Source organism: Protopterus annectens, chromosome 2.part1 (genome assembly GCF_019279795.1).
Source record: "Protopterus annectens isolate FY-2018-M chromosome 2.part1, PAN1.0, whole genome shotgun sequence".
Taxonomy (NCBI): Eukaryota; Metazoa; Chordata; order Ceratodontiformes; family Protopteridae; genus Protopterus; species Protopterus annectens.
Window position 1 is genome coordinate 1842626651 of NC_056729.1, and position 17672 is coordinate 1842644322.

The window sequence follows — 17672 nt, forward strand, 5'->3', positions numbered from 1 at the left end:
GAAGTACAATCAGCACTGTCCAAACCAACATTCATTTCACATAAGGCTATTCGTATTTCACATCAAGTTAATAATTGTTATTGTATGTTATTTCCCTATACAATAAAAGACAATTTATGTTCAGTTTTCTTTTTATTGTGTTAAAACACTGTTAGAATTTTAGAAATACTTACAAATATTTAAAAATCATGTAAATAAGCTCTATTTATGCATGTTTTTATCCTGGAATTATAAATGCACAGTATGTGCCACTTAAATGACGAGCTTTTCTCCCCAGGCCTACACTAAAATGGGTTTTACACAGTTGTCCTTTTCTCTATCAATAAAGACAAATAAATAAATAACTTAATTAATTAATTAATTAAATACATTTTAACACTTTAACTGGTAATTTCCTACTTCAATATCTATTTCTACCTATTTTTCCAGCATAGTTTGACCAGGCCTTGCAGTCAACATTTTTCCTGTCTCTAAACAACTGAAACACTATCCCACCCTTTTATCATTTCCAGACATATTACATAGCTTACATGTTGTCAAAATATCCTCTTTCAAGTAGATATAAAAGAAAAATATATTCCATTTATTCTATTACCTTAAAAATCAGGAGCACACCTGACACACCTTACACATCTAACATGTTTAACTCACAAAGAAGCAAAAACACATTGCATTACCACGCATACACCTGTCTACTTATGCTCCCTCATAGTTTTGCCTTTAAATACCAGGAAGGGAATTAGTCAGTATAGTCATACCCTCTGCTTCCTGATTCATGAGCCTGTTTATCAAAAATAAAAATACCCAGCCCTTAAAAGGACTCAAGGTGTATAACTCAGTATACAGAAAGCAAACTTCCTCAGCACAAATAGAGCTGCTGCACCTGAGCAGGACACAGCAGCATTTAGCTGCTCTACCTAAGCAGGGCTCGGCAGCATGAAGCTGCTCCACCTGAGCAGCAAAGCAGGACTCAGCAGCATGGCGCTGATCCACTGGAGCAGGGATCAACAACATGGAGCTGCTCCACCTGAGCACCTGAGCAGGGCTTGGCAGCATGGAGCTGCTCCACCTGATCAGGTCCCGGAAACATGGAGCTGCTCCACCTGAGCACCTGAGAAGAGCTCGGCTGCATGGAGCTGCTCCACCTGGGCACCTGAGCAGGGCTCGGCAGCATGGAGCTGCTCCATCTGAACATCTGAGCAGAGCTCAGCAGCATGGAGCTGCTCCACATGAGCAGAGTTCAGCAGCATGGAGATGCTCCACCTGAGCACCTGAGAAGAGCTCGGCAGCATGGAGCTGCTCCACCTGAGCAGGGCCTGGCAGCATGGAGCTGCTCCACCTGAGCAGGGCTCAGCAGCATGGAGCTGCTCCACCTCAGCACCTGAGCAGGGCTCGGCAGCATGGAGCTGCTCCACCTGAGCACCTGAGCAGAGCTTGGCAGCATGGAGCTGCTTCACCTGAGCAGAGCTCACCAACATGGAGCTGCTCCACCTGAGCACCTGAGAATAGCTCAGCAGCATAGAGCTGCTCCATCTAAGCAGGGCTTGGCAGCATGGAGCTGCTCCACCTGAGCAGAGCTCAGCAGCATGGAGCTGCTCCTCCTGAGCAGAGCTCGGCAGCATGGAGCTGCTCCACCTGAGCAGAGCTCAGCAGCATGGAGCTGCTCCACCTGAGCACCTGAGAAGAGCTCGGCAGCATGGAGCTGCTCGACTTGAACAGGGCTTGGCAGCATGGAGCTGCTCCACCTGAGCAGAGCTCAGCAGCATGGAGCTGCTCCACCTGAGCACCTGAGCAGGGCTCAGCAGCATGGAGCTGCTCCACCTGAGCACCTGGGCAGGGCTCAGCAGCATGGGACTGCTCCACCTGAGCAGGGCTTGGCAGCATGGAGCTGCTCCACCTGAGCACCAGAGCAGAGCTTAGCAGCATGGAGCTGCTCCACCTGAGCACCTGAGAAGAGCTCTGCAGCACGGAGCTGCTCCACTTGAGCAGGGCTTGGCAGCATGGAGCTGCTCCACCTGAGCAGAGCTCAGCAGCATGGAGCTGCTCCACCTGAGCAGGGCTCAGCAGCATGGAACTGCTCCACCTAAGCACTTGAGCAGGGCTCGGCAGCATGGAGCTGCTCCACCTGAGCACCTGAGCAGAGCTTGGCAGCATGGAGCTGCTCCACCTGAGCAGAGCTCAGCAGCATGGAGCTGCTCCACCTGAGCACCTGAGAAGAGCTCGGCAGCATGGAGCTGCTCCACTTGAGCAGGGCTTGGCAGCATGGAGCTGCTCCACCTGAGCACCTGGGTAGGGCTCGGCAGCATGGGGCTGCTTCACCTGAGCACCTGAGCAGGGCTTGGCAGCATGGAGCTGCTCCACCTGAGCACCAGAGCAGAGCTTGGCAGCATGGAGCTGCTCCACCTGAGCACCTGAGCAGAGCTCGGCAGCATGGAGCTGCTACACCTGAGCAGGGCTTGGCAGCATGGAGCTGCTCCACCAGAGCAGAGCTCAGCAGCATGGAGCTGCTCCACCTGAGCACCTGAGCAGGGCTCAACAAGCTGCTCCACCTGAGCACCTGGGCAGGGCTCAGCAGCATGGAGCTGCTCCACCTGAGCACCTGAGCAGGGCTCAGCAGCATGGAACTGCCCCACCTGAGCACCAGAGCAGGACACAGCAGCACAGAGCTGCTCCACCTGAGCACCTGAGCAGGGCTCGGCAGCTCTGCTGATTCCCCAGGCTGCTTTGCACTGCACCCAATCAAGGTAATGTGGCTAGTTAGGTATTGAATATTTCTGAATTCAATAATTTTGCTTGGGTATAGCAGTGCTCCAAAGACTTCAATAGCAGAGCACACCAAGTTATTCAGTTCAGTTGATTTCAATATTTGATAAAGTGAGGTCAGAATTCTGGAGGTTGCATTCCCCCCCTTGCTACAACTATGTTTTGGAATCCAATCCTCAATTTCTTTCCTTAGTCATGAATGTTGTCCATGGCATCATTGGATGGAAAACACATTCTAAAATGAGCCAGAGCATTTAGGAAATCATGGCATTATGTTTCTACTGCTCCCCCAGAGCCGTACTTAATTCAGCCATTTCTTCCATTTCCTTACAGTTAAGGTCAGAGAAGACACGGTTATTCTAAGTTTATGTAGCAATATTTGGGATTTGGGTAAAGGAGCAACTGGGAGCTGTAGGGCTTAGGATTAAGGAGAAGGGTTAGTGATTAGGATTAAGGCATGACTAAGTTTGCGATTTAGGAAGCAGTATTGAAGAATTAGGGATTGGTCACAGCTGAGAGTTTTAAGTGTTGGGAGTAAGGTTTGGGATTATGGTTAAGTAGCAAATGGGACTTTTGGTGTAAGGAGTTGGGTTATGGTTAGGGAGCAAGAGAAACATTTAGGGTTAAGGTACAAAGTCTGGGGTTAGTATTAGCAAGCAAGTGAAACTTTTAGAGTAGGAATCAAGGTTTGGAATTGGGGTTAGGGAAAAAGTGGGACTTTTTTTTAAAGTTAGGGTTCTGAGTAAGCATATATTTGTTAGAAGGATCACGCTTCTAGGTTCTTTGAGTTATTTACACATGAGCATATGAAGAAGCTCCAATAAACATTTTAAGCTTTTTTTAAACATAAGGCGATATTCATAAAAAGGCATAACGTGACCATGAAGTGATCGACAGCATGATGAAGTCAGCTCATCAAGGCCTAGTGGAGATTAGGCATGTATGACTGCTGGCATAATGCCATCATGTGTTAGCGCATCATGGCCTAGTGGACATTAGGTATAGTGCCAGAACATGGATGACAGTGATGCATAATGAACCTTTGCAGCTGTAATAATAGTTAGTGTGCTGTTAGACCAATGCTGGTATGAGCAATTTAATATCAGAAAGGAAAACTATACGTATGTGGTATGCCTGACAATATTCACGCATGCATCAATGTGCCCCATAGCTATTACATGGGAAGAGTGACCATCCCATATTTAGCAGTTAGTGCAGAGGATTGAGCTTAACAGCTGTTAATGATCTGCTTCTTTTGGTACAGGGTTTGAGTCTCACAGCCTTCATATGCCTACTGTGTGACTTTGACCAAGTCACTTAACCAGGCAATGCTTTGGGGCAATTGGGAATTTGGGCCAGGCTCCTAAATGGTCTCCTGGACTTTGTATCTACTGACTACCTATGAAACATATAAGGGCACCACAGCAAAGTGTCAACTCATTTTATCATGTAGGGGGAGGAAATAAGAAGAACTGACAGGTAGACATGGGGACCAGCAAGTGTAATAGCACACAAAAGGACAAATGGAAGGGAAGCTTGGTGTGGAACTAAAGAAGAGTATATATTTTATGGGTATAGGTGCCTTTTTAACAAGAAGATAAAGATTGCAGAGGGAAGGTAGCAAGGGAAAATGTGGCTAGAAAAGACAGTATAAGAAATAAAGTAGGAGCAGACAAACAAACAAAGAATGCAGACAACCCGACAAAGGAGGAACTGACATATAGGGGGTGACAGTGGAAAGATGTGGACTGACAAAAGGGTGGAGTACTGGCAACTGGGAGGACTGGACAACAAACAGGAGATGGGGAGTGACAAAAAATGGTTAGGAAACACAATGATAGGGATAGAAAAGGGTAAAGTATGGGCTGCCAGACTTGACCTAGAGGGGAACCCACTCAAAAGTCTATTACCTGCATAGCTGAAATTGTGTGTCAGCACAGCTTCTTGCAGCCCAATAGTTCAAGCCAGCCAGCTACATGACTCTATATGCCTTCATCCTTCTTCGAGAGAGGTGGCCACAGAGGTCCAGGCCCTCTAGCCACTTTTCATCTTTCACCCTGCAGTTTGTCACCTGTGCCTGCACCTTGTGTTCTCCTGCAGAAAAAGAAAATAAATAGAGAAAAACAAAATGACAAAGCAAAGCAAATAAAAAGAAAAAAAAAAACAGAGACACAAAGACAGCAGATTAGTAATGTGTGCTACAGTTTAATGTATCATTTTAAAAGAGCCAGCAAGGCACTGTGCTTACCCTAGACTGTCTCATGTCTTCTGACAAGGCAGCCTCAGTCTCTTGAGGTGCTGCAAAAAGTAAGCAAGCAGTAATGAGCAAAGCACATCTCCACAACAAAATTCAGTTACTGCTAGTGGTACATAATCTACTTTAAAAAGCCAAAGTGGGATCGTAATTCTTGCAATAAAAAGTCATCTGTCTTTCCCTACCCTCTTCTTTCCAAATGTAAAGAAGGTCTTGGTGGCAGATTCTCAGGTCACTATATTCTTGTCTGCTCACCAATGTAAATGATGGCAGTTGCACCAGTCACCATTCTCCATTCTGGCTATCTAGTTCCAAGCATAAGCCTTGTAAACAGGGCCCTTTTACTCCCTCAGTAGGCACTCTTAAGGAATATGAAGCAGCTAAAGAAAGATTTGAAACTCCCTTCTTTACCATGTAGGTGCCCTATCAGAATTTGTACCTACTGAGGCCAAGTCTACTCTCTAGGTCATATCCAAGAGATAACTGGTAACCTTATGCACACAGCCATGCCTAGCAAACACCATGTGATGTGCGTCAGTGGGCAACAATGGGTGCAGTGCCCTTTGAGACATGAGGCACATGATCAATAGTTTTCTGTAAAGTGGCAGTAGCGTGGCCAGGCATCTCATTGGCCATGCACGCTTATACGCTTATATAACACAATGACCTCTCAGCCTAGGGATGAGCAGACACAGGTCTCAGGGCAGGAAACATAATCACTGATGATTCATTTTAAAAGCCTCAAGAAGTCAGTAGTATGTCCTAAGAATAGGACAGACAAATAAAGATGATCAGAAGGACGTATACGTCTTCCATTACTTTTCATTAATGAATTTTATTTCTAGTCTGTGCTCATACCTTTTCATCTGACACAGTACAAGAATTTAATACTATCATGGCTCAACAAGTGACGTGTTGCCTCCCAGCTGTTCTTGGACAAGAGTGCAGTTGACCTAGACTAATTATGATTTCGTTTAAGGAGGATGTATCTGCCTCTGTGGACCTTTCTGCTTCTGCTTATCTACATCCAGTTGTCCGGATTGCATGACAATCTTGGTACAATCATGAACTCTGTGTTCTTGGAGGAAAGGATGAATATGATGTTAGTAGCCCCACAAGTAGCATACTTGCCTTTGGTGCAGAAGGCTGTGGGTTCTTCTCCCATGCCGTGGATTGCAGATATTGTGGTGTACTTTAAGGGGGGATAGGGATGCTGTACTCCTAAGTGTGCCCTCCTTTGGCTGAGATGCCTAGTAACTATGAACTTTTGTTGGTTTGCCAGTTATTCATTAGTGGGAGGTTGGCATAATAGTTAAGGTGTTTACCTTACAGACACAATGTGCAGTGTTTGATTTTCACATGGGGTAATTAGCTAGGCTTAAAATGGTCCATAAAGACAGTTCGTCTAATGTTAACCTACGATATATCATGTTGTACCCACTTGTTGGAGGACACATATTAGGTAAGCCCCATGTTCTTTATCAAGTGAAACTCATTCACAAAAAAGGCATTATATTTGTCTAGAGGAATATCTGCTGTATTAAAACAATTGCTTATGCTCTTCTGGATGGTCAGTAAGCAGTACAGCACGACTGTCATGACACACAGAAGGCCTTTTAATATAGAGAACTAAAAATACCAGTCCGTTATTTTGCAGATAAGTTTGTCCTCATAAGATCTTCGTGGAGTGGCCCATTACAATAGGTCTGATAATGTTTACTATCCTTTTTATGGGTGTTGAGATTAATTTGTTATACACGATTAATCAGAGTATATATTCCTGGTTTCAAGTCTCAAGTAAACATCTTGCTGGCTTGACTCAGTCCCTCTCATCTTTGTTGCACAATGTCTGGAAGTACTGAATGCTACTACCTTTTAGAATATCATTTTCTTATTAAATGTGCATTTCTTTCACCTTTAAAGGAGATTTTGGTGAATTTTGTGCACAATTATTATTCCACGCTGGATGTTTTTTCTGGAAATGTAAAGGAGAAAGTGTTTTACGTGCAGTTTAAAGGAGAATGAATGCCTTGATCCATTTCAGTCTGGGTTTGAATACTTAACAAAATAGACACCACCCTCACTGGGGTTGCAAATGATTTCCTGATTGCCAGAAATCAGTGGTTAGTTTTTGCTCTCCCCTTTCATTTTTTTGATGGTTCATGGTATCCTCTTGAATAGCCGCTGGACATAATCTGGAATATCAGTAAAGGCTATTGATTGGCTTGCCTCCTATCTTTCAGAACACTCTCAAACTGTAGTTTCTGGGGTTGGTTCATCCTCTTCCTCCTCTCTGTATTATGGGGCAACAAGGGGTTCAGTATTAGTTGTGTTGTCATTCACCATGTACATGCCTGCCTTGGGAGTACTCATGGTGGGGACGGTGCTGCATTATCATTGCTGTGGTGATGTTACACACCTGTACTACCTGTACTACTCCTTCATTCACAGGTACATGCCTGCCTTGGGAGTACTCATGGTGGGGACGGTGCTGCATTATCATTGCTGTGGTGATGTTACACACCTGTACTACCTGTACTACTCCTTCATTCACAGGTACATGACTGACTTGGGAGTACTCATGGTGGGGACGGTGCTGCATTATCATTGCTGTGGTGATGTTACACACCTGTACTACCTGTACTACTCCTTCATTCACAGGTACACGGCTGCCTTGGGAGTACTCATGGTGGGGACGGTGCTGCATTATCATTGCTGTGGTGATATTACACACCTGTACTACCTGTACTACTCCTTCATTCACAGGTACATGGCTGCCTTGGGAGTACTCATGGTGGGGACGGTGCTGCATTATCATTGCTGCGGTGATGTTACACACCTGTACTACCTGTACTACTCCTTCATTCACAGGTACATGCCTGCCTTGGGAGTACTCATGGTGGGGACGGTGCTGCATTATCATTGCTGTGGTAATGTTACACACCTGTACTACCTGTACTACTCCTTCATTCACAGGTACATGGCTGCCTTGGGAGTACTCATGGTGGGGACGGTGCTGCATTATCATTGCTGCGGTGATGTTACACACCTGTACTACCTGTACTACTCCTTCATTCACAGGTACATGCCTGCCTTGGGAGTACTCATGGTGGGACGGTGCTGCATTATCATTGCTGTGGTGATGTTACACACCTGTACTACCTGTACTACTCCTTCATTCACAGGTACATGCCTGCCTTGGGAGTACTCATGGTGGGGACGGTGCTGCATTATCATTGCTGTGGTGATGTTACACACCTGTACTACCTGTACTACTCCTTCATTCACAGGTACATGGCTGCCTTGGGAGTACTCATGGTGGGGACGGTGCTGCATTATCATTGCTGCGGTGATGTTACACACCTGTACTACCTGTACTACTCCTTCATTCACAGGTACATGCCTGCCTTGGGAGTACTCATGGTGGGGACGGTGCTGCATTATCATTGCTGTGGTGATGTTACACACCTGTACTACCTGTACTACTCCTTCATTCACAGGTCCATGGCTGCCTTGGGAGTACTCATGGTGGGGACGGTGCTGCATTATCATTGCTGCGGTGATGTTACACACCTGTACTACCTGTACTACTCCTTCATTCACAGGTACATGCCTGCCTTGGGAGTACTCATGGTGGGGACGGTGCTGCATTATCATTGCTGTGGTGATGTTACACACCTGTACTACCTGTACTACTCCTTCATTCACAGGTACATGACTGCCTTGGGAGTACTCATGGTGGGGACGGTGCTGCATTATCATTGCTGTGGTGATGTTACACACCTGTACTACCTGTACTACTCCTTCATTCACAGGTACATGCCTGCCTTGGGAGTACTCATGGTGGGGACGGTGCTGCATTATCATTGCTGTGGTGATGTTACACACCTGTACTACTCCTTCATTCACAGGTACATGACTGCCATGAACAGCCTGCACATGGCTGGATGAAACTCAGTGCATTTAAAGCAGTGACCTTGGCAGTTTAGCTACTTTGAAGGGCTCTGCTGCTTTGACTTAGAGACCTTTATTGGAGTGACAGGCTTGAGTTTATTTCAAAGACATGAGACTGTGGAGTGATCATTGATGGTTCCCTGACGTTTAGGAAACAGGAGTGTGCTGTTGCTGTGCCCTTTTTTTACCATCAAAGGAACATCACCCAGACCAAACAGCTTCCACCCGAGGATTTAATAGTAGCTGTTGATGCCCTGGTTTCTATGTGCCTTCACTTCATCTGGGCATGCCTGTAACTGAGGCTGATTGCCTACAGTTAGGACAGACCTCTGCATCATCACCACATTTTGGTACTTCATGTTACCATTGTATTACTCTATTTCTGTGGAGACACTGCTTTGATTGCTTTATATTCTCATATAGTGCATAAAGACCCAGAGTTAATGTTCTTAGCCCTATGCAGCCTGGGTTCCATGTTCCTTAAAGAGTTGCTCTGTCTACACTGTCTGGCATGGTCAAGTCTACTGGATACTCTAGAGCTGCTAGGGTCCAAGGATGTGGCTTGTGAGTTGCATTCCTCCTCCTGCCTGGCACCTCATCCTTGGACTTTAGCACAACAGTGGTTTTGGAAATCTCCAACGTTGGGCAGCTTCAAGAGCTCCATAACGTTTTATTGTTTTCCTTTAGCATTTTTGATAACAATGATTCATTTCATTATCTTATTTTATAACTCTTAATTTAGATCTGTTGTTCAACCATTATTCATATGCACTGACTTCCATTGTTCATTCCCTTGTTTTTAATTTGCAAAGTCTTAACGCTTTTTAGCAGACAAATGCATTTACAGATTTTGTTGCACCTCTAAATAACACGGTGGTACTTTGCTGATATAACATAGCAGGGCCTGAAGATAACAACGCATCAGACTGACACTATGCATACAGTACTTTACCGAACTAAAACACAAGTTACCAATCAAAGGTGTCTACTAATGCTAGAAAAAACATGGAAAAATCAAAGAAAAGGGAGCAGTAAAGAGATCCATTGATGACTCGTCTTTCATCCTCTAACGTATATTATTTATTTATTTATTTACTTAATTAGTCCTTTGATAACTGGAAATGTCTGTCTGAGCCAATGGCCCAATTTTCAATGGAGGCCTGGTGAGAAAAGATCCCCAACAGATTCAAAAACATTTAAACAGTAGCTGAGAAATTATGTAAAAGGAGAGAAATCCCTGCAACAGGTTAAATATTTTATAATGAGTTGGGAAGAAAGGCTCCATAAAAACATTCTACAGTAGCTGATAAGCAATTATATACAAGGGGAGAAAATCCCCACAACAGATATAAACAAAAACAGATTGAAATACATTTACAGAGATATTACTAGGTTTATAGGTTCATAGGTAGTAGCTGGTACTCATACAGAGATATTACTAGGTATTACTAGATATTATATTACTAGATATTACTATTAGTTACTCATAGGTGTACTAGGCTAGTGACTGCTAGGGCCCTTAAAAGTCTCTTTTAAGGACTGCTGAATCTAGACTGTATTTCATACTTAGAGAGTCACTGAAACTGGACTCAAATTCCTTGTATATGCGCATACCTGGCCAATAAACGTGATTCTGATTCTGATTCTGTTTCTGTTTCTGATTCTGATTCCATGGCTTTGCCTTTGAGACTGGTCAGAGTCATTGGTCTGTAGTTTCAAGAGTCTGTAGATGGCCTACCTTTGTGCAGAGGGATAGCTGTTCTCCATTCATGAGGTATGAAGCCTGTTTGGAGGCTGCAGTTAAATAATAATAATAATAATTCCAGAGGCCCTGATAGGTCATGTTTCATTCTGTTTTGAAGGCAGCCTGTGATATTGTCTGGGCCCACTGCTGCAGTGTTCCTGGCCTTAGAGAGAGCAGTAAGGACCTGTTTCGCAGTGATAGTAGGGAATGTTATATCTGACGGCATTTCCCGAGGTGGAGAGCAGTAAAGCTACAGCTGAATTTGTCTGCCAATAGATTTTCTTTATCTTCCAGATCAGTAGAGACGGTTCCTTTAATAACGATCTCTGCACACAATCGTATACTGCTTTTCAAGTTGCAGACATAGGTAGGTTGTCCTTGGCCTGTGACAAATTTGTCTTTAACTTTGGCTTTGGTAGACTTTGTCAGTTTGTTGAGGATGGTTTTCATGGTTGGTGCTATACCTCCTAATTTTTGCCATGATTTTCTTCCTCCATTATACAGCCTATTGATTTTGTGATTCCACCAGGGTGGCTTGTTTTTTGAGTTAGTTCTGTGCTTTTTCTGGTGGGTACAGTTGCCTCTGCGTAGCTATTAACATGCTTGTATAGAGTTTCTGTGAGTAGTTCTGCAAAGGCAGCAGTATTTTCAGGGTTTATGGAGTCTTGAAATTTTGCCAGGTTATCACTTAAAGTAGGAAGTTAGCCTTTGAGTTGTTTCTGAATGTTACAGGGTTAACAGTTTATTTCCATCTTTTAGTCAACAGACCTATCCCAGTTAACCCAGACTGGACAAATGGTGAAGGACCACTGGGCTTTACAGCAGTTACACACTTGCCGATAGAGACACATAGACCCTTACCATCATTAGCATGGGTTCCTGACAATGGAACAACATGTGATGATGCATAAAAAAGTCAAGCTATGACTGAACTAATTTTAAGCTGTTTGCACTTAGAACCTGACCTGCATATTTGTCTGATTAAGAAAACCATATGTACCTATAACCTGATATACTATGCCTTAAAGAATGGGTGAGGCAATGCCCTCTGAAAAAACGAGTCTGCCATTTCACAGCAGCATATAAGCAGTCACAGAGCTTGGACTGTGAGGAAGCTAATGGCCCCCATTATTTACGCTTACTAAGCAGTGCTTTTGCTGTTTAGTGAGTATAAAATTAAAAAATAAAATAAAATTACAAAAATAAAAGTGCATTTCTCTCTCTGTGTGTTACTGTATACATTCCATGATCGTGAGCTCACTTGAGCTATTATTTTATACTCACTAAGCAGCTCTTCTGCTGTTTACAAACTGTAAAATTAAAAGAACATTTAAAAAAAGAAAGAAATGTCTCTGTGTGTGTTTATGTTTCTGCAGGCATGTGTGAGTGTATGTGCCCTTGCATGCATGAAAGTAGAAGTGTGTGTGTGTGTGTATGTGGTGTGTGAGAGAGAGAGAAAGCACTCGACCAGTACCAGCAGTTAAGAGGTATGTGTATTGCTCAACCTCTTTCTCAAGAAATTTGGATAACGTCTAAAATAAAGGGGGTACCATTGTCTAGATATTTAGAGCATATCCAGATTTTTGCCTAATATTTATTGGATTGCTCTTCATAAAATGTGTGGTTTTCTAGCAAATAGTACAGGAATGAAGTCAGTAAATGGTGACATACGTTTGGGGTTCAGACGTTTTATCCTTTAGAAAATGCATGCTAATCAAAATGTGTAATTCTAGAAACTTTCTACGTTTATAGGAGCAATATTTAAAATCTGTGTCTAGTTTTAGACATTTGTCCCTCCCCCATTTTGTAATTTGTCGAGATTTCTTGAGCTTAGAAGTTGAGAAGTATGGGGTAACAAAGGCTAAACATAGAAACAGATTTTAAGCATTGTTGATATAAAATTAGGAAGTTGCTAGAATAAAAGAATTTGTTTTACCATATATTTTCTGAAGGAAATACTAGCTGAAACTCAACTGTATGACATTATTTAGTGACTTCAATCCCCAACAATTGCAATAAATCACACATTTTATGAGTAAAGGACCAAAAAATAAAGCAGGTACCATCTCACCTGAGGATCAGCAGGTACATCTCACCTGAGAATCAGCAGGTACATCTCACCTGAGGATCACCAGGTACCATCTCACCTGAAGATCACCAGGTACCATCTCGCCTGAGGATCACCAGGTACCATCTCATCTGAGGATCAGCAGGGAGCACTTGCTGCCAGTGGAGTTTGAAGTAGCTGTCTTCTAAAACAAGTAACTTCAGCCACTAGCCTGTTTTCAAATGAAAATGCAAATTCTCTTGTACATGGCATGTTGTGATGTGTAGTATGAATATAAACCCAAATGGGGAACAGATTACATACATGGCATCTTACTGCATAACTGTATTGCATCATTATTACTCATGTTACTGCATAACTGCATTGCATCATTATTACTCATGTTGTTACTGCGTAACTGCATTGCATCATTATTACTCATGTTGTTACTGCGTAACTACATTGCATCATTATTACTCATGTTGTTACTGCGTAACTGCATTGCATCATTATTACTCATGTTGTTACTGCGTAACTGCATTGCATCGTTATTACTCATGTTGTTACTGCATAACTGCATTGCATCATTATTACTCATGTTGTTACTGCATAACTGCATTGCATCGTTATTACTCATGTTGTTACTGCATAACTGCATTGCATCATTATTACTCATGTTGTTACTGCGTAACTGCATTGCATCATTATTACTCATGTTGTTACTGCGTAACTGCATTGCATCATTACTCATGTTGTTATTGCGTAACTGCATTGCATCATTATTACTCATGTTGTTACTGCGTAACTGCATTGCATCATTATTACTCATGTTGTTACTGCGTAACTGCATTGCATCGTTATTACTCATGTTGTTACTGCGTAACTGCATTGCATCATTATTACTCATGTTGTTACTGCGTAACTGCATTGCATCATTACTCATGTTGTTATTGTGTAACTGCATTGCATCATTATTACTCATGTTGTTACTGCGTAACTGCATTGCATCGTTATTACTCATGTTGTAACTGCCGAACTGCATTGCATCATTACTCATGTTGTTATTGTGTAACTGCATTGCATCATTATTACTCATGTTGTTACTGCATAACTGCATTGCATCGTTATTACTCATGTTGTAACTGCACAACTGCATTGCATCATTACTCATGTTGTTACTGCATAACTGCATTGCGTCGTTATTACTCATGTTGTTACTGCATATTTTGTTTTAGAGGATAATTCACTCTATTTGTCTTTCTTTTCCTCTTCCCCTGCTACCTACAGACCCCAACAGTATCGTCAATTTTCAGGATGGAGCAGCATCAACAGACGACTTTGAGTTCAAACATCACAACTACAAGGCAATGCGAAGGGTAGGAAAACATTAATTTCTTTAGCTGGACATATAGAAATACCCTGTCTAGACTGAGTCTTATCAGTAAGCACTGGATCTTACTATTTACTCATTCTGTATACGGTACTGTTACTTAGTAAGATCCTAATGTTACTCTATCTGTATTGAATGTTATCATTATATCCTGAATTTTACCATTTATTGATTCTGTATATGATGTCATTGTTGACTAGTAGGCTTCTGATACTACCAATCTACACTGAGTGTGTCATTATGTAGTGAAGTGTAGCATTTAATTATTCTTTAGATGATACTGATGGTTAATAATGTTATCCTAACTGTATTGAATGCATCATTATGAACTGAATGTTACCATTGGCTCATTTTGTATGTGATATTGTTGATTAGTAAAACTGTTACCCTACCTGTATTGTATGTATCATTATGTACTGAATGTTACTATATACTCATTCTGTATAGTGCTGTTGATTAATAAGATCCTAATGTTACTGTATCTGTATTGAATGTATCATTATGTACTCAATGTTACTATTTACTCATTCTGTATGGTGCTGTTAGTTACTAAGATACTAATGTTACTATATCTGCATTGAATGTATCATTAAGTACTGAATGTTACTATTAACTCATTCTGTATGGTGCCGTTGGTTACTAAGATCCTAATGTTACCCTGCCTGCATTGCATGTATCATTATGTATTATGAATTTTACCTTTTATTCATTCTTTATCTGATACTGTTGATTAATAAGATCCTAATGTTACTCTATCTGTATTGAATGTATCATTATGTACTGAATGTTACTATATACTCATTCTGTATGGTGCTGCTGATTAATAAGATCCTAATGTTACTCTATCTTTATTGAATGTATCATTATGTACTGAATGTTACTATATACTCATTTTGTATATGATGTTGTTGGTTAATAAGATTCTAATGTTACTGTATCTGTATTGAATGTATCATTATGTACTGAATGTTACTATTTACTCATTCTATATGGTACTGTTGATTAATAAGATCCTAATGTTACTCTAGCTGTACTGAATGTATCATTATGTACTGAATGTTACTATATACTCATTCTGTATGGTGCTGCTGATTAATAAGATCCTAATGTTACTCTATCTTTATTGAATGTATCATTATGTACTGAATGTTACTATATACTCATTTTGTATATGGTGTTGTTGGTTAATAAGATCCTAATGTTACTGTATCTGTATTGAATGTATCATTATGTACTGAATGTTATTATTTACTCATTCTGTGTATGGTATTGTTGGTTACCAAGATTCTAATATTACTCTGTCTGTACTGAATGTATCATTATGTACTGAATGTTACTATATACTCATTCTGTATATGGTGTTGTTGGTTACTAAGATCCTAATGTTACTCTATCTGTACTGAATGTATCATTATGTACTGAATGTTACTATATACTCATTCTGTGTATGGCGCTGTTAATTAATAAGATCCTAATATTACTCTATCTGTATTGAATGTGGCACCCCTGATCAGTTCTGCTTATTTATACATATTTCATTTTTACTTCTGTGGACCTTCAGCATTCCTGGGTTTAGTATTTTGGATTTATCCTTTGTTTTTTAATTGAGTAAGAGATATGGCCTGAGTCGAAAGGCAATAGAAAACAATATTGTACAATACAATTAACAATTAATAATTCCAATTTATTGATGTAGTTATTACTATTTGTCCACTCATTAAGTGTGCTGATCTATTGACCCTTCTCAGCCACAACCCAAACTCAAAGGTCAAAAATACATTAGGATCTTACTAACCAACAGCATCATATACAGACTGAGTAAATAGTAACATTTAGTACATAATGACACATTCAGTATAGATAGAGTAACATTAGGATCTTTACTTGATTTTAATTGGTTTTGTTTTAAAAACTTTAAAATAAAACCAATTAAAATCAAGTAAAGATCGAAAGAAATCAAGAAACTATGTTGGAAGAACAGTCTGCTTGCTAGGGACAGCATGCATTTCAAGTATGTTTTTCCAGATATAGTAAAAGGACAAGTGTTACATACTTGTAGGCTTTGCACCAATGATTCTGTTTTCCAGGAAGAAATTAATATGCTTTATGCATGTTTTAAAGCTTGTGAATATAAGAATTGGGAGATGGACTTAATGGTGACCCATTCTGAGAAGTTAAGGAATTATGTTGGCAAACCCTGGTATGGTAATCAAGGACAGGGTACTACTGATAGGCCGGCTATCAACGCTGGTCTGGTTAATGCCCTGGTGAGATTAACGTTCGAGTATAATAGTAACACCAAGAGTATTATGGTAATCAAGGACAGGGTACTACTGATAGGCCGGCTATCAAAGCTGGCCTGGTTAATGCCCTGGTGAGATTAACGTTCGAGTATAATAGTAACACCAAGAGTATTATGGTAATCAAGGACAGGGTACTACTGATAGGCCGGCTATCAACGCTGGTCTGGTTAATGCCCTGGTGAGATTAACGTTCGAGTATAATAGTAACACCAAGAGTATTATGGTAATCAAGGACAGGGTACTACTGATAGGCCGGCTATCAACGCTGGTCTGGTTAATGCCCTGGTGAGATTAACGTTCGAGTATAATAGTAACACCAAGAGTATTATGGTAATCAAGGACAGGGTACTACTGATAGGCCGGCTATCAACGCTGGTCTGGTTAATGCCCTGGTGAGATTAACGTACGAGTATAATAGTAACACCAAGAGTATTATGGTAATCAAGGACAGGGTACTACTGATAGGCTGGCTATCAACGCTGGTCTGGTTAATGCCCTGGTGAGATTAACGCTCGGTATAATAGTAACACCAAGAGTATTATGGTAATCAAGGACAGGGTACTACTGATAGGCCGGCTATCAACGCTGGTCTGGTTAATGCCCTGGTGAGATTAACGTTCGAGTATAATAGTAACACCAAGAGTATTATGGTAATCAAGGACAGGGTACTACTGATAGGCCGGCTATCAACGCTGGTCTGGTTAATGCCCTGGTGAGATTAACGTTCGAGTATAATAGTAACACCAAGAGTATTATGGTAATCAAGGACAGGGTACTACTGATAGGCCGGCTATCAATGCTGGTCTGGTTAATGCCCTGGTGAGATTAACGTTCGAGTATAATAGTAACACCAAGAGTATTATGGTAATCAAGGACAGGGTACTACTGATAGGCCGGCTATCAACGCTGGTCTGGTTAATGCCCTGGTGAGATTAACGTTCGAGTATAATAGTAACACCAAGAGTATTATGGTAATCAAGGACAGGGTACTACTGATAGGCCGGCTATCAACGCTGGTCTGGTTAATGCCCTGGTGAGATTAACGTTCGAGTATAATAGTAACACCAAGAGTATTATGGTAATCAAGGACAGGGTACTACTGATAGGCCGGCTATCAACGCTGGTCTGGTTAATGCCCTGGTGAGATTAACGTTCGAGTATAATAGTAACACCAAGAGTATTATGGTAATCAAGGACAGGGTACTACTGATAGGCCG

At 41.6% G+C, this 17672-nt stretch overlaps 1 protein-coding gene across 2 annotated transcripts in view; it reads left to right on the forward strand.

Moving 5' to 3' along the window:
- The window catches only part of LOC122794659 (probable carboxypeptidase X1), a 1175708-nt gene that overhangs the window by 902000 nt on the left and 256036 nt on the right, over window positions 1–17672 (forward strand). For both annotated transcript variants that reach the window (XM_044063283.1, XM_044063284.1), the window contains one exon: window positions 14050–14138. In XM_044063283.1, the coding sequence (XP_043919218.1) occupies window positions 14050–14138 (89 nt within the window). The remainder of the gene's footprint in view (window positions 1–14049; window positions 14139–17672) is intronic.